Source organism: Haliaeetus leucocephalus, unplaced genomic scaffold (genome assembly GCF_000737465.1).
Source record: "Haliaeetus leucocephalus isolate CR32 unplaced genomic scaffold, Haliaeetus_leucocephalus-4.0 Scaffold849, whole genome shotgun sequence".
Lineage (NCBI taxonomy): Eukaryota > Metazoa > Chordata > Aves > Accipitriformes > Accipitridae > Haliaeetus > Haliaeetus leucocephalus.
Window position 1 is genome coordinate 905,135 of NW_010973285.1, and position 21,331 is coordinate 926,465.

General features: G+C 37.8%; 1 protein-coding gene across 3 annotated transcripts in view; it reads right to left on the reverse strand.

Moving 5' to 3' along the window:
- The window catches only part of SMARCA2 (SWI/SNF related, matrix associated, actin dependent regulator of chromatin, subfamily a, member 2), a 117,200-nt gene that overhangs the window by 65,435 nt on the left and 30,434 nt on the right, over window positions 1-21,331 (reverse strand). For all 3 annotated transcript variants that reach the window (XR_775334.1, XM_010582772.1, XM_010582774.1), the window contains exons 6-15: window positions 19,353-19,602; window positions 13,146-13,272; window positions 11,719-11,892; window positions 11,321-11,494; window positions 6,553-6,723; window positions 4,841-4,894; window positions 3,232-3,362; window positions 2,961-3,021; window positions 1,337-1,437; window positions 887-1,034 (exon numbers count right to left, since the gene is read on the reverse strand). Coding sequence is in view for 2 of the 3 variants with exons in the window: in XM_010582772.1 (XP_010581074.1) it covers window positions 887-1,034; window positions 1,337-1,437; window positions 2,961-3,021; window positions 3,232-3,362; window positions 4,841-4,894; window positions 6,553-6,723; window positions 11,321-11,494; window positions 11,719-11,892; window positions 13,146-13,272; window positions 19,353-19,602 (1,391 nt within the window). In the remaining variant the exon portion in view is untranslated. The remainder of the gene's footprint in view (window positions 1-886; window positions 1,035-1,336; window positions 1,438-2,960; window positions 3,022-3,231; window positions 3,363-4,840; window positions 4,895-6,552; window positions 6,724-11,320; window positions 11,495-11,718; window positions 11,893-13,145; window positions 13,273-19,352; window positions 19,603-21,331) is intronic.

The window sequence follows — 21,331 nt, forward strand, 5'->3', positions numbered from 1 at the left end:
CACAGTGAGGAGCCCAATATAAAAATACTAAAATGCTTTGAAAAGAGAAATCAGCTTAACGCGTGAATTTCAAATTATTTAAATAAGCTACAGTAATAGATGGCAGTGCTCAGGAGCATAGGAAGCAGAGTCTGTAATCATAATGCTTTGCACACTTAGGAAGCAGTCTTCCTCCTAGTTATCTGCAGGCAGAAATAGATACACATCTTTATGACATCTTGATGAGTATTATTCTTTCATTTATGTGGAAGTAGAAATAATGTTCTGACTGCAGTAAATATGCATGTTCTTGGGGTTTCCTAGAAAGCTGTACAACAGCAGAAGTGTTGAAAACGTGTACCAAGGACATTTTCAATCATACATTAATCTAGCTTGTGTCAGAATACAGAAGCTCCTAGTTACTAAATCCACTGAATGTCTGTAAAGAATATGAGACATTAACCTCTACAGTAAAATATTTTTCTTGTTTCCAAATTTTATCTATTACTGCACTGAAATATTAGGATCTTAATTAAAAAATAAAAATGTAAACTTTTAAATATTGGAAGAAGAAAAATATTGTTAACCCACAACAAATGAAAACAATAAGCAGAACTGAAATTCCAGGTCAATGAGAAGGATAGCAAAACCAAAATATTACTGGTCTGCAATGAAAAAAATAGTTACTGTATATGCAGAAAGTTGGTATTATTATTCAAGCAGTATGTATGAAATGTTATCTGTGATAGGTAACTGTCATGGCTCGGCCCATGTAATGCCCAAACTCTAACCTACTAAAGACCTTGTATTTCTTAATAAATTTTCAGTTTGCCACTTGAAATACCACATTGAAATGTCGAGCATAATTCCAAGTTATAAGTATTTTAATGTTTTAATGATTTCTCACCTGATAATGTTTTAGTGTGCCATTAATAAGAAGAGAAGACTGCTTTTCCACCCTTTCTGTAATTGCATGAGCAACAGTATAGTAGGACTGAGACCCTCTAGCACTATATTGCATGCTATATTCATCATCCACATCTTGTTTGGCTGTCCTGGAAAGCAGAAAAAGAACTAAAGTGAATTCCCACAAACAACAGGGTTTTTTGACCACAGGTCACATATGTATGTCTAAAGAAACAGTGCAAATCCCCAACTGTGGCAAGTACACCGAAGGGTGCAAGCTAGTTTATAAACAGTACACAGTTAATACCAAATGATCATGTTCCTTCTCCTGCAGATGTTCATGCAGAGAAGCTACCACAACTCACTGCAATCTAGAACAAGACACTTTTGGGAAACATCACTGTAAGAAATCACAATACCTAACAAAGAACAGCACCTAAAGAAGACTTACTCAATTATTTGCTTTGCATCTTTCTCAGAAACTTCTTCACTGTTAGGATCCAGGAGTATCTTCTCATCTGCTTCTAACCTGCTTGATTCTTCCTCATCATCCTACAGAATACAGAAAAAGAACAGAGGTGCTGGGAAGTGCAACATCTTCCTAAGTCATACTTTCAACTGGCATTCACATATTGGTAGCTTTCATTAGTCAATGCTTTATGACAGAAACATGAATCACAAAGTTCAACTTACACATTTTCTGCAACAGAATTGCACTGCAGCATAACAAGAAGGACATTTTTGACATACATTAACCAACAGGAAGTCATGATACTTTGAAATAAAAAGTATTTTCCCCTTTAATGATCTTACTTTTAAAACCCTTAGTCTGTCTACTGTGTTCATGGAGAGGATTCCAATACCATGTATATGTTTATATCATATTCCAGACCTGTGTTAAGTTAATAAAGCTTAAAAGCCTGCTGTTTTAGTCTTCTAGTTTCTTAACTTGTTAAAAACAGACCACATTTTCACTCTTTTTAAAATAACTTAATTTGTCTTCTGGCTACAGATGCAACAGATAACCAACTACTTAAAATCTCCCTAATGAAGCTGAACAAAACGCTACTCCGAGTTCTGCAAGTGTATTCTCCTACAAATCATTTCCCCAGCTCTAAACAACATTGCTGCTGAAAAGTCTGTGCTAAAAATGTGGGCACATCTAACATTCCTCCCAGAATCTGACAGGTATCAGGCCCTCCCCTCCTATCTTAATACTGACAGATTTGTAGAATTACACTAGCAGTAATTAGTCCTACACAGGCACATACCTTAACATAATACAGTCCAGTCAATTTCAGTGGTAATTTAGTCTACCATTGTAAAGACTGCTAGCCTTAGGTGATCTGAATTCTACACCTAGTTCTGCTGCTAGCCTGTTGATTGAACATGGTCCTTCTCTACTCCTCTCTCTTCCTCTCCTTTAGAAAGTACTTGTCTGAAAAATGTTATGCAAGTATCGGTACTGATTATTCACAGTATCTAGTATTATGACCCTGCAGGGTTGGGATCTTCATGTGTGTTAATTTTAAGATTCTTTTTAGAATTTTTGTAATAATAGTATTTAAATCACCATTAAAGTACTGAATCAAATAAGGCTACCCTGAACAGTCTGAACCTAAATCCCTGATGTAATCCCTAACATTTTAGTAAACATAATATATAAAAAATAACTGTGTTATTCAGAACTGCCAATAAAACCTCCAATGCATAAACATTAAAGATGTTAACTTCATTCAGCACGAAGCCACAATACAGCCTTTTCTGACATATATTTTAAAATATGAACTTGCTTATATTCTCTGGTTCATGATTATTAATAGTCAGAGTAAAATACTTACTTTTCCTAACTCCGATTACCAGTTAGACATTTTCAGCATATATAAAGGACAACTGCTATGAACTGAAAAGAATTACAAACTAGCTGCTTTTCCTGTTTGTATTATTCTTAAAACACCTATACACCCAGTACTGCTTCCTTTCCTTCCTTATGAAAAAGAGGAAAATACCACAAGGAATAAGTACTTGTTTTTTACTGTATTACTTGTCAAAGTTTTTTTTTTAAAGACACATACCTCCTCCTCATATTCAGAGCCACTTTCATCTTCACTGTCTGACCTGGGAGCAACTTCATAGCTGTACAAAGACAACAGAAAGAGTATCAATTACAGATAACAAGAGGAAGGATTAGGTTCAATACATCTCCTACTCAGCTTACACATAATAAATGGAGTAGAATAGAATAAAATAGAATAGATAAAAAGGAAAAAAGAATAACTAAGAGAAGCCCATGAAAAATATCAATGCAAATAGCAAAAGCAGCCCACTTGTATGCTAACTACTTACCCGGGGTTCATTTCCAGCCAAGCATCCAGCTGACTTGCTTTTGGTGCTTCTGGTCCAAGAAGAACTTTGCCAGTTTCAGTGTGAGTCACTTTGACTGGAAGGTCACTCATCTGACTGCTCTCATCTATGGGCTAAAAATTCAAATGAAATTTTGTACCATAAGGCAACTGAATTTCGTGCTTGTCATACATAAGAAATAATAGCACCTTCAAAATTCCAGATCTGAACAAGCAGTGAAATTTTGTTATTAGAAGCCACACCTTCCCACATGGCTATCAAGTGAACACTGAGACACAGTATTTCTATGTGCAGGATATTCTATGTGACATCCACAAATATATAACAGTATTCCAAATAAATTAACAAAATGGAAATGGAAAAGAATGCACTGTTGGCTTCTGTGAAATAGGACACAAGGTATGTATGCTTATAGGCATTTAATCCTGTTATTTACACCAATGGACATCCATAACAAAAAAACATACATAGACCTTATGACCTTTTCTCTTATATGGAGAAACACAGACGCAACAATTCAGTTAACTTTTTAAGTAAAGAAGGCCTATTTTAAAGATTCACTGTCCTGACTTCTTCAGTTAATGTGATAAAACACCTGCAATAACAAAACCTTTTACTTATCCTGGTGCTCTAACAAAACTAGAATACCATAATTACTTTTTCTGTTATTTCTTCGCCCTGTTTAATCACAGACTTTCTAAGTTTAGAAACCCTCTGCGTTCTACTACTGCTTCTACTGAAGAACCTTTTCCTTTTATATATATACATATATATGTAAACAAGAAAAAATAATTCTGAACAGTTATAAATACAGCAACTGACAGAGTATAAAACTTACCCCATTTCCATAAACACTGAAGTTACAGGAATGTTACCTGCATTTTCCTTGTGCAATTGTGACTATATTAAAGGATTTTACTATAACTCTTTAACTGCATCAGCAGAAATATCACTTGCAAGTACAAAAAAGATGAAAAGTAAAACAATAAATACAATTCTAATGTCTTAGTCTCAAAATACAATGAACAGAAAAATGGCATTACCAGAATAGTTCTTAATGAGGCAGCATGTACTCTGCTACTGAATGAAAAATACTATTCAAAGAATAACACAGAAAAATTACTCATTTCCATTTGATTATGAGGAAGAAAGAACTTTCAGATGTCTTAAGCCATCACAATACTATTATCTGTGCTGTGTCTGAAAGGTAATTACATGCAATGTCAACAATGTATTTTATAAAAAGGAGAAGCTAGAATATATTGTGTTTACAACCTCATTTTAGAAAGTAAATTATGTCTACACATGGACTGTAAGAAAACCATTTACTTTTAAGCATATAACAAAGCTGAGCAGGATTCTTCAGCATACTCAGTGATAAGATGCAATATGTTTTTCTTTTAGTCTACAACTTTCTGAAGAGAAACAGGCTAGCATAAATGTTACTCTAGGTAATTTTTATTACTGGTTATAAACAACAGCTCTTCTTAGAACATTTGTGGCCATGAATTTTTGGAAGCTATAGCAATGGCACACAGAACAATCACTGGAAAGTTTAAAAAAAAAAAAATCCACCTTGTAAAATCCATACCTCTCCATCAGGACCAAGACCAGATGCCATTCCTTCTGCACTTTCTTCAGCCTTCTACAAGAAATGAAGAAGTGCAAAATATCACAGTCAGATTACAAGTATAGAGAGAATGCTTTATATGATGTCAGCATTTCAGACCATGAATATGTTTCACTCTATTTCTGAATAACCTGGGATACGCGTAATTTAAGGTGTGGGTGGATATAGGCAGAGATAGGCACAGAGTTACTACCACACACACACAAACCATTTACTAGTATGAATATGGTTCCTACAACACCTCTAGTGACTGTAATAAATCTGCATCTAAGAAGTGGTTGGCCTACTGAATTTCTGGTACAGACCTAGAGCTCAGTTGCTTACAGACTGTGCTAATACAAATAAAATAGTAATTAAGTTTCATGCGATTTACTACTAATTTCCTCTAAAGTACTTTAATGTCAAGTTTCAGAGATGTCACCAGGCATCATAGACTGTATTTTTGTGCAGGCACTTTTATTTTGGGTATGTACTTGTCCTGGTTTCAGCTGCAATAGAGTTAATTGCCTTCCTAGTAGCCGGTACGGTGCTACGTTTTGAGTTCAGTATGAGAAGAATGTTGATAACGTTGATGTTTTCAGTTGTTGCTAAGTAATGTTTAATATAAAGTCAAGGATTTTTCAGCTTCTCATGCCCAGCCAGCAAGAAAGACGGAGGGGACCAAGAAGCTGGAAGGGGACACAGCCAGGGCAGCTGACCCAAACTGGCCAAAGGGGTATTCCATACCATGTGACATCACATCTAGTATATAAACTGAGGGTACATTGACTGAGGGTATTTTTTTACTTGGATGAACAACAAGGGGAGGGGTCCATTCTTTTGTGTGTGAGACTACTCTCTAATATATTAAGATTATTATAGCTTAGCTACAGTCAATGGAGAGAAACCTTACAACTCAAACATACCACCACAAATAAGCAGTAAACATCAGTGATGTTCACTGTGCAAAGATCAGATCCTGCTATGAGAGCAGAAACATTTACCACCTATAGTTAAAAATTATTTTGGAAAGCCGGAATGTATGTTACAAAGGACAGAAATGTAAATAAAAAAAATAGCACTCTTCAGTTTCCACAACAAGTCTCTCTCACAGGGTAAGTACTTCATACAAAGAAAGGTAATTTTGAAAAGCTTCAATTAAATGTTAAGAATGCACAATGAACAATACTATGAGCGGAATACCCATTTACTCTAACAAACCTACCCAAGTTCTTTCTCTCTAGTCGTTTCCAATGGTCCTACAAAAAGGACTGAGCCAACTGTAGAATGCGGAGGTCTAAAACGTCACCCTGTATGAAACAGCTACACAAACCAGACTTTTTCCATCTTCTTCATACAATGTATTTTGGATCCATTGGATCCTTTTGCAGTACTTTAATCCTAACTTACATGTCTGGCCCAATTTTGCCTGTAGACAATTTATCAGCAAGTCAATGTTAACAGCTCACAATTTTCTAATCCTGCTTCCTTCTCACGTTCTTTACAACTAATGATAGCAAATTTCTTACAGATTTCAGTGGAAAGATGAGTTCCCTCAGTGTTAAGAATCTGGCAGTGTAGATGATTTGAGATACTCTGGTATGTGTATGACAGTTGGGTATCACTATATTTATCAATATTAAAATTGGATTTGAAGAAAAGATGGCCTAAAAATACCAGCTATAACTACTTGCCTTCTTTCTTCTCCTTCTCTTCTTCTTCTCTTTGGCTGCTTGTGCTTGTTTATGCTCCCATACCAGGTTAGTCAAGTTAGCCACATACTCATCTGTCTGCTGCAATAGGTAGGCCAGGCGTCTATCTTTCTTTTGGTCAATCAGCTTACGGTAGCCTTCTTCATCTTCAGCCTAGCAATAGCAAATAGACATCAGCCATGAAAGAAATGCTTCCAAAGAAAAACCAACCAATTCCTATGTCAATAAGCATGTGTTATCTTAATCAGGTCATTATGATCTGCATAGGGGGACAACTAGATGGGTAAAGAACTCATTGGATGATCAGGCCCAGAGAGTCATACATTTGTGTTCATGGGTCACAGAATCACAGAATGGTTCGGGTTGTAAGAGACCTTAAAGATCATCTAGTTCCAATCCCTCTGCCATAGGCAGGGACACCTTCCACTAGAACAGGTCGCTCAAAGCCTCCCCCAACCTGGCCTTGAACAATTCCAGGGATGGAGCATCCACAACTTCACTGGGCAACCTGTTTCAGTGCCTCACCACCCTCACGGTAAAGAATTTCTTACCACCCTCACAGCAAAGAATTTCTTCTTAATATCTAACCTAAATCTATCCCATTCCAGTTCAAAGCTGTTATCCTTCGTCCTATCGCTACATTCCCTGTTAAAAGAGTCCCTTCCCATCTTTCCTGTAGGCCCCCTTTAAGTACTGAAAGGCCTCAATAAGGACTCCCTGGAGCCTTCTGTTCTCCAGGCTGAACAACCTCAACTCTCGCAGCCTGTCCTCACAGCGGAGATGCTCCAGCCCTCTGATCATCTGCACGGCCCTCCCCTGGACCTGCTCCAACAGGTCCATGTCTTTCTTATGCTGGAGGCCCCAGAGCTGAACACAGTACCCTGGGTAGGGTCTCACGAGAGCAGAGGGGGACAATCACGTCCCTCAGCCTGCTGGCCATGCTCCTTTTGATGCAGCACAGGATGCAACTGGCTTTCTGGGCTGCAAGCACACATTGCCTGCTTGTGTCCGGCTTTTCATCCACCAGTACCCCCAAGTCCTTCTCCGCAGGGCTGCAGAGGGTCACACTCTACCTGGAGACACTAAGAAGATGGATACCACAGGGATCTATCCTGGGGCATGTTGTGTTTAACATCTCTATCAGTGACCCAGAGGAAGGGATGGAGGGCACTCTAGTCAAGTTTGCAGATTACATGAAACTGGGGGATACCAGTCAATATGCTCGAGGGCTGGGCTACACTTCAGAAGGACCTGAACAGGCAGAGAAGTTGTGCCATTTCTGACCCTAGAGGTTTTCAAGACAGGACTGAAAAAAGCCTTGAGCAAGCTGCTTTGAACTCAATGTTGACATTTGTGGAGGTGGTTGGACTAGAGAGCTCCTTGTCAGTCTGAGTGACTCTGGGATTCTATGATTCTAAGTATCTCCTACTCTCACACACTAATGACTGGAAAACCTACAGCAGTTATGACAGGGGTGGGGGGAATCAATTAACACCACATCAAACAGATTACAATGCCCCGAAACAGAGATGCTTGCTAAGTCTCCTACAGAGATGATTTTTCAAAGACATGAAGTGCAGGTAGCCCATACCCAGAGGAAAAACATGGGAGCTGGATTTGAACTTGCATTTAGTCCTTTTTTCCAGTATGAATACAAATCTTTTTCTTTTACGTGTTAAAAGAAAATTTTCTTCTGGGCAGATTGTCTATCATCTTTCTACTCTGGTGTTATTTCATCTTCCATACAGGTCACTATCAGAGACAGGATTCACCAGATAAGCCATATCTCTGAGTCATTCTGGCAACTTCTGCACCCTTATAGCACTGCTTAAGTGTGTTATTAGGGGTAAGACATAACAGGAAATATTGTTTTCACGTGCTGTGAAGATGTAGTGCAGCTTTTGAGCATGTCAGAAAAATACATAGAAAGCAGCAGAGATGCCTTTGTCAATTTTGGCTAAAACAACAAATGAAGGAAGTATACAATGCCTTATAGAAACCAAATACAAAAAAGAAATATTTTAAAGATGACCACTTTAAAACACAGCACTCTGGGAGATAAAAGAAAATGTCCTCCTTTCTGGAGAGACACCAGAACTGCAGAAGGTTGGCAAGAACAGCTGTGATATTCAAACTGAGCTTGTAAAATTGCTTGTAAAATTCAGTTGTAATGCTTAAGCCATGAGAACCATAACACTCAAACCCTAAGCTTTTAGATTTATTATTATTACTAATCATTATTATTATCATTATTATTACTATTACTGAATAGACAGTCATTGTAATCTAGCCATGGTACTTCCTTTATACATTCAAGCTTGTCTTGACAGTATCTTTTTAAATCATACCAATGCCCATTCCTGCATGAGATATAAACTAGTATTAATGAGCCGTGACACAATCACCATTTCTAATCGTAGACAATGAAGGACAATCTGAGGAATGAATTCAACATTCCTGAAAAGGTATGTGAAGAGTTTTAGACACAGCACATTTTCCTAGACCACACCAAGCGTCTGAGAAGAGAACATGTTTGTAGAAACACCTAGTACATATGTGCAAATTCAAAAGTGATCACAATTGGACTAAAACTAAACAGGCAAAATAACCCCACTAACGTAACACACAGTTTGCTTTTGCAGAAGGGTTTAATTGAGCAGTAGGGGCAAATACTTCTGAGTGTAAAGCCCAAAACTGAAAATGCCTATGAAGTGCTGTATCTGTGGCAAGAGCTTAACCACAGCCTCGGTGAAGGAGTCTTACGAGAAAGCACTGATATTCTGGAAGCACCGGTATCCTGTGCCACTTCTGGACATTCAATTCTACTTCATATTTTTCAGTAGTGGTGTCCTGACTTCAGCTGGGATAGAGTTAACTGTCTTCCTAGTAGCTGGTACAGTGCTATGTTTTGAGTTCAGTATGAGAAGAATGTTGATAACACTGATGTTTTCAGTTGTTGCTAAGTAATGCTTAGTTGAAGTCAAGGAGTTCTCAGCTTCTCATACCCAGCCAGCAAGAAAGACAGAGGGGCACAAGAAGTTGGGAGGGGACACAGCCAGGACGGCTGACCCAAACTGGCCAAGGGGTATCCTACACCTTGTGACATCATGTCCAGTATATAAACTGGGCGGAGTTGGCCTGGCGTGGATCACTGCTTGGAAACTAACTGGGCATCGGTCATCGGGTGGTAAACAATTGCATTGTGCATCATTTGTACATTCCAATCCTTCTATTATTACTGTTGTCATTTTATTAGTGTTATCATTATTAGCTTTTCTTTTTTGTTCTGTTAAACTGTTCTTACCTCAACCCACAAGTTTTACTTCCTTTCCCAGTTCTCTCCCCCATCCCACTGGGTGGGGGTGGAAGTGAGTGAGCAGCTGCATGGTGCTTAGTTGCTGGCTGGGATTAAACCACGACAAGTGGACATCTTTATTATTTATCATACTACATGTTAGACTGACATAAGCTCAACCTAACAATGTACAAAAATATTTCTAAAATATCAAGATTATCTTTTTTTTAATCAGCTCTTTTTTCTCTAATAATTAACATTTTTATGAGCTTCACTGGATAGACTCCTGGCAATTATCTCTCATTATAAAAAAGCTCTACAATGCCAATTACTATGTAATTTTAAGAAATGCTCTAGAGCCTAAACATTTGTTATTCTCATATGCAAGTTCTTAATTTACATTTTACACACACTTTATTTCTAAGTTTTTTATCATTTTTATATTTAATTATTTCTACATTTCACTTTGTGAGTTTTTAAAACCAAACTGTTCAGTCCTTATTCCTGGTGGCAATAGATTCTGGACAGGGACTAGAGTTTTGCATTACATCTGCACCCATATTAGGTACGTATCGGTTTTTACCAGCATGTTTCAAAGTAAGCATGTCAATTCCCATTCAATTCTATGTTGGTAAAGTGTTAAACAAGAGCTAACCAATGTCTTGAAGAAATTTTTCCAGCCCCAGTTGCTAATGTACTTCTACATACACATTAATCTGTCTACACTTTAAATTCCAGAATTGTTTTAACTCCTGAAACGTAGGCAGCCCACTGATTGGTTCCACAGCATTCTGAAAAGACGTTATACACAAACCCATTCTACTATGTCCTAAGAATGATATAACTGATATTGTGCAAGTGCAAGGAAGGCAAAACTGAAATAGCAAGAAGGAGTATGGCCCTGGAGCATTAATGGGTAGAACTGACTGCTATTAATTCTCAAGATACACGCCATTACTGCTATTTGTTATGTATTTTCGCATGTGAAATCAGCTTTATATAAAAGTTGTGGAGTAATGCCATAAACAAGTTAATCATACGGAATCTTCAAAACAATAAACCTAGAAATAAAACATAGTCCAGTGTTTATATAATGGACCGATACCCCTGCAATTATATAACAGTGTCAGTATTTGAAGTTAATAAGATTAAGTTATGTTTTCAATGATGTTTGTGTGCTAAGTTTTCATGCTGGTAGAAAAAACAACTATTCTTATTAAAAAATTTTTAAAAAGAAGTAGCTATAGATTAAAATGAACAGTGTCACATTCACTACCATCATCAGAAATACACGTAATCAAACTGCAGAAGTTTTAGATTTATACTTTCTGTGTTAGAGAGGCTTCACTCTGCAAAGGAAATACATGGGTGTGGCTGAGACTGCATATGAAATATTAAAAGGATAGAGTATGTAATTTTAGCTAAAACAACCATATTCCTTCCTCTACTCCTTACCATTAGTCTCCTCATTCTTTCTTTCTCAATTCTCTCAGTTTCTTTTTTCTGCTCACGCTCAGTATTGGCGTGCCAAGTTGCTACAGCTTTAGAAAGCTTCTGAATTTTCCCAGCGACTGACCGGTGGTACTCTTTGAAATCTTTAGCGTGCTGCAATATGCTATTCAGATATTCCTAGAAAGAGAAACAAGTTAGTGCAGGCACTTGGACAAAGCACAGGATTTGAAATTGGTAATACAAAAGTTCTAACCCTAATGTTTTCCAACTGCTTACCACATGATTTGGAGTTTTTTTAATCTTAGAAACTACAAGGATAAATAAAATTTGTAAGAGAAGATCCACACAGCAAAGCAAGGTGCATTTCTGACATGGGACAAATAGCTAGTAAGTTAAAATACCTGATGCTTCTGCCTACGCTTCCTCTCCTGTTCTATCTTCTGCTGTTTCTCAAGCTTTTCTGTCATACGGGCCTCCCTCAAAGTCTGGCGCTTGCTTCGTTTGTAGGCTTTGGAGTTCAGTGCTGTCTCCAGTGTTGTATCACGACGCATGCAGGCTACTACCTCTTGTCTTAGCTACCAGTAGGAAAAAAGAAACACTTAAAAAAAAAAAATAGTTTTTAATTCATGGAGGAACAACTTTCAACACTGGTATGGCAGAGTAAAACAGTAACAGTCCAGAAGATGTCCCAGCCTCCTCTTCCCTTTCTATTACAGTTCTGAAAAGACCCAGCATCTATACAGTTGCAGCAGCTATGTCTGTCTACCTAAACAAATCTTAAGTCTCCACAGGATGGCCAAAAGTGTTAATCACTCTTAATCATCATTTCTTCCTTCTTTACAAGATGCTGCAAATGACTGTCCTGCTGCAATGAAAGGTGCTAGCCAAGATGCTACACCATCGAAGTAAAACACAAATGAACACCATACGTAACATACTTTCTAGAGCTGGACCTGAACATAGCTGACAATCATTTCATTGCCAGCTGCACAGAAGACAGCAGGGAGAGGTAAATGTTAAGGGCTTGGAACAGTATTGCCACAGTCCCAGCAGTACAGCAGGGACAGCCTGCTGCTTTTCATCTGACCTCTGACAAAACTTCATTACAAAGGAGCGCCAAAGGTAGAGGGAAAGAAGACTTGGACATCACAGTAAAACTACTGCCAAGGCTTCTGTCAGGAAATATTTTTGCTTGACCTGCCAAATCACATCTTTGTTCTTCCAAACTAGCTAGAAAAGCCAATGGCAAGAGGCCCATAAAAGTCTGGCAGTGTGATTCTTTTTCTGAAATTAATTTGCTGATACATGCACTCAACATCCAACTTGTATCTTTGGTATGATCTTGTTATGCTTAATTTTCAAGGTCTGTATGCCACAGTGGAAATCCTGAAAACAGATCATAGAGAAATACCACACAGAATACCAACATACAACTCTTCGTAAAACAAGAGGACCCACAACAAACATGAAGTATGTCCAGAAAGAGGTGTCTATTGGGATTTGTGTTGAAAATCAGCTTGCAGCCTCTCCAGCTCTTGTTTTGCCTCTGTGTCAAAGCCATGTTCATTCTGAAGGACAAACTTCTATGCTTACACTTTAGACTGGAAGACAAAGCAGGAAGCGAAAAGAACACTTGCACATTTTTATTAACAAAACAAAATCTAAGTTAAAAATTCCTGTGACTTGCTTATCGGTCAGTTTGTTCTCATGCAAAATCTTCTGCTTAGGCTCAATGCTGCTGCAAAATCTCTTGCCAGTTTACTCTTTGCTACATCAACACGTTTGGCTGTAACCTCTATGAGAATTTTCATGAAGCAAAAGGCATTACCTGGCGCTGGAAATTCAATAACCTAAGTGCCTTCAACTCCACTGTAGCTTTGGTTCGCAGATCAGGGGGCAGAGAACCAGGCAAGTTCTCCAGTTCCTGGATTCTGTGAGCAATTCGAGCCTGAAGCCTAAGTAAATAGAAAACTGGGTAAGACACCAGGAGAAATCTGTAAGTGGTTATCAAAATTATACAGTAAAAATAGGCAATTTATCTCAGGCATTTATTTGGCTTTCGCTAATTGTTTCTGAACTAGCAGGCTTTTGCAGAGATGACAGGTATCCTTTTCCACTTTGAAAATAAGTTGTCAAATAACGAAAATACCCCTTGGCCCTTCTTTTAATTTTGACTAAAAGTGTATGTGTGAAAAGAAACTTGAGAATTTTATTTTACTCGTACTATACAGGATTCTAATTTCAAGCTTCTTCAATGGGTATTGTTTTATACAGTGATGACAGAGACAGAACTTTCCTTAATATTTGGAATTCTACTTACTTATTTTATTGACAAATGAAAAGTTCCTTTACCTTTACCTTTATTAAAAAGTAAAGTATTCACACTTACATAGCTGTTACACTGTACATCAGATTGTATTTCCCTCTCCTTTACAAACTCCTTTTGCATTCATTTGCAGATGAGAGAGAGAGAGAGAGAGTGTAATGGACAAGCCAGACAGAACTTGGGTTTTTTCTGTTTTTTACACTGAAACCAGGATCACAGAGCTAACAGTTAGCATAGTTTTTGTGGTTTTATTTACAAGTAAGTACTTCTGTGAACTGCAAATTTCGCCAAGGCACTAAAATAACAGACCCCAAAATTTTAAGTTATACAAAAATTGCATCTAAGTTCAGCTGAATCAGTGCCCTCCATTTCCCACATGCTTTAGGAAAAACAAACAAACAAAAACCACACCACACACCCCCCCCCCAAACAGAGAGCCCTCTCTCCCGAAATCAAAAACCTAAAGGCACAGGAACAGGAAGGTATCTCATCTCCCTACATTGCACAGGACTCACAAGATTTCTTTTTTACTTTTGCAAAGCACAAAACATCAGATCACGTTAGGAAAAGGTGTCTGCTGCTGTTTTCCTGTGTTGAGGACTTTGGAACTGCCAAAGGGAGAAAGAAAACACTTTCTATACGGCTTCTTTGCATACAGTGATCGTTCTTCCCCTGCCCTTTCATCCTCTCATTGCTCCACAGTATTAGCACTGTGACATAAACTCTCATACATTGAACATGTCAGCCTCGCAGCTGGAAAGTACATCACGCATCAGGCAAAATGGCTGCACCTGATACGTGAGTCAGAACAAATCAAAATACTAGGATCTCACAGTAACTGCATGCATCATGACTTACATATAATCTGAAAAGCAACTGGAATCACTTGTACAGTTGCAGATAACATCTCTTCAGTAACAGTACTCCTTCCTAAAACTCCTAAGCTTCCTAAAACTATGCCATTTTTTGTATTACCAAAAGACTTATGAAGTTCCTGGAACAACAAAAAGGAGGTAATGCTCCATTACTGCAGAAGACTAACTTAGTGTCCTGAAGAGAGCAAAAAATTGAAGCAGAATTAGGTTAGTTAAGTTTTTCATACAGACTGAAAAGTAAATCAAGAAGGGTTACTTCCTACTAAAAAAAAGTTCCATTAAAAGCTACAGATATTTGTCCAGGCCAAGACAAGTTCATGATTCCCACAGGAAAAGTATTCACTCAGAAAATTACATTGGCATATTTTGTTCTTTCAAGTGTACGTACTACACTAAAAAAAGTCCACATTTTGTACAACTTCACCTGTCACTGAGCATTCCAGTTATTAAGAAGAGATTTTAGTGCACCTAAGGATGCAAAATCTTGAGAATTAAGTGGTTTTCTTGGAGATTAGGATGTACTATTGTACATCTATACAAAAAAGCAGCAGAGATGTACAAAGAGGATACTGTTCCAAATCACTGATGGGTGCTCTGCCTGTTGCTTACTCACACGTGGATGTAATCATGCATCACAACTACGATTTATTACTCTATTTCACTCCCCAAATAGCTGCAATACTTCTCCTGAAACCATCACCTACAAAACAGTTATACCCAAATCCCAGTTTCACTGACTTCAATGAAACTTTAGGGGAGCAGTCAGAACCTTTCCAAACTTCTCTTTTGAGCTGTGAACTTAGTAAAGCAGAATGAATATACTGAATACTGAACGTATTTTCAATTTTTCTATTTTGTTAGCATTGAGTGCTCCTTCTTGTACTATACAAGAGGCTAAGTACTTGAAGGATGTAATCTCACCATTTAAAGGATATACTTAATTAATCTTTGCAGTTCAATTTATCTTCATCCATGTAGAAATTGGCTAGTGCATCTACACAGACATCTCTTTGCAAAACAAGTGATGCACACCTCTTCTTCATTAACTGGGGTCAATAGCAGAGGTTATGCTTGCACATTCAAACCTGTCTGGCACGGATGCCGTGCAGTAAGCCATGAAGATACATAAGAGGCTTTGCAGGTAACAGAAAGAAACCACAGACAATCTACAGGACACTAGCAAGTGTATTTTTTTTAATTATCTCTGAGAAGATGGAAAAGAGCTCTTCCACATAAGAGAACAACTTTAAATTACACACATTATTAGCTTTAAAAGATTAAAAAGCAGGGCCTTATTTTGAAGAAAGTGTTAAGGAGAGTTTTAGAAAAGCACTCTATGAACTTTACATTCTGGACAGATTTCAAGGAACAGAAAAAGTTTAACAGCTCTCCACATATGAGTATTTTAAAGTTCTTATATTGGTAAGAATTTTAAATATCTAAGTTTCATTTTATCCACCTTCAGTCACACAGAGGTTCACAACAATTATTGTATAATCTCATCTCAAATCAACATAAGCTGCAAACAGCTTCTTGGCACAACAATGTGAATTTGACAGCAACATGAACTCTCCATTTTCTTTCTCTTTGTTAATATACACTGGAGCCTTTTTTATAATCAGATCAAGGCTTTTCAGAGAGAAAAAGCAGTCTGCTGCTGTTTCCTTAGATTAAAAGCTTTTTCATATCCCGCAATACGTTAATAGGAGCATCACTGCTTCTCCATCTTCAATGGTTTATTTAGCATATGGTTAACAAATAGGAATGCTATACTGTATTTCTAAGTGCCCATTTGATGAATTGTTTGATGAAACAAACTACATAACTTCCTAGTAACATGGAAAGGAAAAAAGAATTGCTATCACTGAAAAAAAAAAAATTAGATGTAATTTTGTAACAGCAAAAAACTGAATTATTTCACATTTACAATATTGTTCTCTGTGTAAGACATGCTCTAACACATAAATCGTACATGATCCATTAAGAAATGGAAATGTGTATGCAGTAGCATGTATTCTCCCCCAAAAGTCTGCCGTTGTGCACTCAAGGTACGTATATAAAAGAAATGGCCAAACATCTCAGCAATTAACTTTTTATCATTTAGTTCATGAATTAGCACTAAATTACTGTCTCTCCAGAAGCACATTTTGTACCTTTAGTCCAAACCCCGCCATGTTCAAGGTCACTGCCGTGGTTTAACCCTGGAAAGCAACTAAGCACCGCACAGCTGCTTGCTCACTCCTGCCACCCCCACTCCATCCCCAGTGGGATGGGGGGAGAATCGGAAGGGTAAAACTGAGAAACTCACTCATGGGCCAAGATAAAAACAGTTTCATAATTAAAAAGAAATCATATTTTTTAAAAAATTGTAAGGAAAAGAGAGAGAAAAATAGCAGAGAGAGAGGAATATAAAACCCAAGAAAGACAAGCGATGCAAATGAAAACAATTGCTCACCACCAACTGACCGATGCCCAGCCGAGGAGCAGGCCCTCACCAACCTCCCTGCCAGTTTTAATGCTGAGCATGATGATGTCTTACAGCATGGAAAATCCCTTTGGCCAGTTTGGGTCAGCTGTCCCGGCTGTGTCTCCTCCCAACTTCTTGTGCCCCCCCCAGCCTGCTCGCTGGTGGGGTGGGGTGAGAAGCAGAAAAGGCCTTGACTCTGTGTAAGCACTGCTCAGCAGTAACGAAAACACCAGTGTTGGTATCAACACTGTTTTCAGCACAAATCCAAAACACAGCCCCATACAAGCTACTATGAAGAAATTTAACTCTATCACAGACAAAACCAGCACAGTCACTGAGGAAACGCTACCTGCAATTTTCAAGAATTCCTAACTTAATCAGATTCAAAGCTCACACTTTCCCATAATACGGCAGTATACCTTCTGGGTCTATCCATATGTTTAAAATATGAATTCCTAAAATACGTATGTGTTAATTCTGTCTTTTCATGAATATGAGTAATTCAAACAGTTTTCTAAGTATTTCAAAGTATAATGCCCCTTTATCAAAAAAGTTAACTACTGGAAGATCTCAAGAGACAACTGTTTCATAAAGCTTCTGCTAACTTCACTGGTTTCAGGATACAAATGTTTACATTGGCTTTTTTTCTACTCCCTTTCTATGAAGAAAGTGTGAATACATCATGTTTCTGTATTAAACTTGCCTATTCTAAAGCTAAGTCTAGCACCGTCCAAAGCACAAAAGCTGTTAAACTGCTTTTTTCAAAGCTTTTGTCTGATGTTACTTATACAGTTCTAAATAATAAAAAGACTTCCAGAAGTCCTAAGCATTCTGGTATGCAAAGCAAAACCAAATTCCAGCAGTGTTCAACATAAAAGCTTGGATCATTATCTATGTGCTACCATAAAAAATAAACCCTTCTGCTAGAGAATGCCTATCAAACTTCCACCTCACTTACTCTGCCAAGAAGATCAGGGTATTTAGAACCAAATGCATATGCTGTATCTGCAACTGGTTCTCCACATTAGTAAATGCAATACTGCTATTTTCTGTCACTCCTCACTTTCCTCCATTTATGCATACTAAGACATAATAGTCTGGCACCAAGACTGCAATGGAGCAGGGCTAGAGAGACAGAAGGAGTAACAATTTCAGGTTAACTGATGCAGAAAAGGTTACGTTATACTGACCACATGATTCTTGGCTCAGGTTAGTGCTACCATTCTTCACTCAGAGCAACTGTGAAACCATATAATGGTGTGTTCTACAAGCTTTATGAAAAAGATGTTAGAAAATAAGTGATTGCTCATGCTGAAACAGCTATGGCCATTCAGTCCTAAGGTAAAAAGGTTAAGACTAACAGAGTGACCACAACAACATGCCAATAAATTACTTAAGCATTACCTCACGCAAAAAGTAAAGAGCTTTTCTGGGATCAAGGCCTGGATTCTGGATGTGGCACCACATCCTAAAACACTTCATGGTGTTTTACCTTTGTAAAACGGAAGTCATTAAAGTCATTAAACCTGTCTTCAGTGAGATCACCTTCCCCTACAAACTCATTGTTATAGTAACTGGCAGATGCATCATCTGTCCAAAATAAGCAAATATGCTAAGTGCAGCTTCTTTGCTCTGATTGATAATGATCAGGAACATATTTTAGGTGCAGGCCAAGATCCTTCTGCGCGGCAGATTCTCAAGGTCAATTGTTTAAGAGCCTTGTTGACGGGAAGAGGGAAGAAGTTTCCTTCTGACTCCACAAGAAATGTCATCCTCTGTATTTTGTAATAAATATACTTCACCATCTAATTAGGGTACTCAGGAAGCAAATTTTAAAGATCCTGCTTTGTGGTAACCTTTTTTTTGATCTTGCCTGTGACCTCCTTAATATTCTCTCTACTCTTTGGTAGTCCAGCGAACCCTGTCATCACTAATAAAATTCGGTTTTGCTGTGGCTACTAACTGATCAACCTTTTGACCTCCACTGTTCTCTAACTTCCCCCTTGTTTATAATTCTGAAAACCTTCTGCACTGAATTGGTTTCTCTGTAGACCAGCAGGATTTTGATTTCCTAATTTTTGGTGTTTCCAGCATCCAAGTAATATACTAACCCAGCAGAGTCCCTGAGCCTGTTTTAAACTTACCTGGTTTCCAATGATACTGCCAGTGTGCTCTACTAGTTCATACTTGGGGCAGAAATAAATCATTGTTTGGCTTGATGTTTCCATACTTCTCTTTGACACAGTCTCTCTCTGGAAATTCGGTTTATGCTACTGTCACTACAGTAGTTGACTGCAAAGAGTTTCAGTTGAGAAAGTGGAAAACAACAATCTGCATATGCATTTGAATCTTGTTATTTGCTTTTACCTATATTCACGTTCTTGGAGTATTTCAACAGGATCCAGTCCTTGTGGCTTCTGGATAGGGCTGATGCGATTCTGCTTTTGCTGCAGCTGAACAATGGGTGAAGGCTGTCCAGGTGGTGGCTGTGGTACAGAAGGCCCAGGCATGGCGGCAGCAGGCTGGGTGGCAGGGGGGGCAGGAGAAGGCCTCCCACTAGGAGGTGGCGCGGGAAGCTTTTGTTGCGCGTTGGAGACACTCATATCTGGGGCTTGGCCTGAATCGTAAAAAGCACTTATTCATAACATGAAACATGGAACACAGGAAGAAAATCAAGACAGTTTCTGAAGACAGAACGTGAAGCTAAGGTAAAGATTCAAAATCACCAGAAAAAGCACACTGGGATAGACTACACTCCATATTTGAAAAAACATAATAAAATGCAAGTACACTATACGTTGCAGGAAGTGGTCCAAAGAAAAACAAAACACCTGAAACTTTATGATGAATGCCATTTCTTTTCCCATTCCTGCTGACTTAATTCTAGTATTAGAAGAAGTAAAACAGCTGTAGAACTGCTTTCGTTCAAGTGTAGGACCTAATTCTGCCTCTTGTTCACTATCTTTGCACCACTTAGAAGAAGGCACCTATGATCACAACCTGACAACAAGCGCAAGTAGGTCTGCTTTTAGAGCTCTATCAGAACTAAATAGCCATAGTCTGATAACCATATCAGAACTAAATATGAGAATTTCTACAGCTGTACTTAGAAGTACCTGACATGTATAAACAGCCTTCATTACATTACAATCTCCTACTAATTGTATTTAAGTATTTCAAACACCAGGAATTCGATTACTCTTTTATCTTACAGCATTCTAATCGTCTTGAAAATTAACACCTCAGTTAACATGAAAATAGTACCTGCCATTTATAGACACTAAGGGTCACAGATTTCAGTATGCCATTATGACAAGTAACCCATGCATTCAGATGTTCACAAATTGTCACTGACAACAGACACTGCAACAATAAAGATGTCACTTCATTGTCTGAGGAGTCATAGTAATTTAATGCTAGGAAAAACAACTACAAAGTACACCTGAAATTTTGTGATCAGCCTTAATTTAAACCCAACATCCTGAAATCTAGATAAAAAGATTCCTTCATAGGAATTTGTCGTTAACACATCTGCATCAAAGTCCAGAAAAGGAACGTGAGTACAAGCTGTAGATTCTGTATTTAGCAACGCTGCATTTCAGCTTATAAAAAACAAGGAAAGAAAGCAAGCCCACCAAAAGCCTCCGTACAGTCTCAGTTTTCAGGGAATTATGCAAATTGAACTGCAAAACAAACACTACCACAAATGACTGCATAATGAATGAAAAATAAATTTGAAGAAATAAGCACAATCTTTAAAAATACATCAAATAAAACCTCCAAACAGATACAGCAAGGACAGACAAATTTTTTCTTCTAGAAAAAACAGAAATGAAAAAAGACAAACAGTGAGCAAGTTATAGTTAAACAAGACACATATATTATTATGACATACTGGATTATTTAGATAAAACTATTCATCTAGCAATTCTGTATACCTGCCAGCATTTTTTAGTAGCAGCATTTGAGCTAGAGGGCACTGTGCCTGGTAAACTCATACATACAACCTCTCAAGAAACACTTTTCCCCCTCTTTATTATCCTACTCAAATTTTAAGTATTTGCTGGGAGTATTCCAAGAAAGGCAATTCTACATCTGATTACATACTAGTATTTAATTTTCTTTCTATGTTGCCCTAAGCAGCTGACTAATGACAGATAATCTTTTATGACATCAACAATCACGGAGTCATCCCTGCCCCCAGATCTACCCACAAGCAACAACATAGCATAACTTTTCTACAGTGTGAGAAAAGTGTGTGTTATTCGCAAGCCTGCAATATTGTATTTATTTTCAAATCTCTAAAAAAAAACCCAAAAACTTCAAACAATATATATTACTAGGGA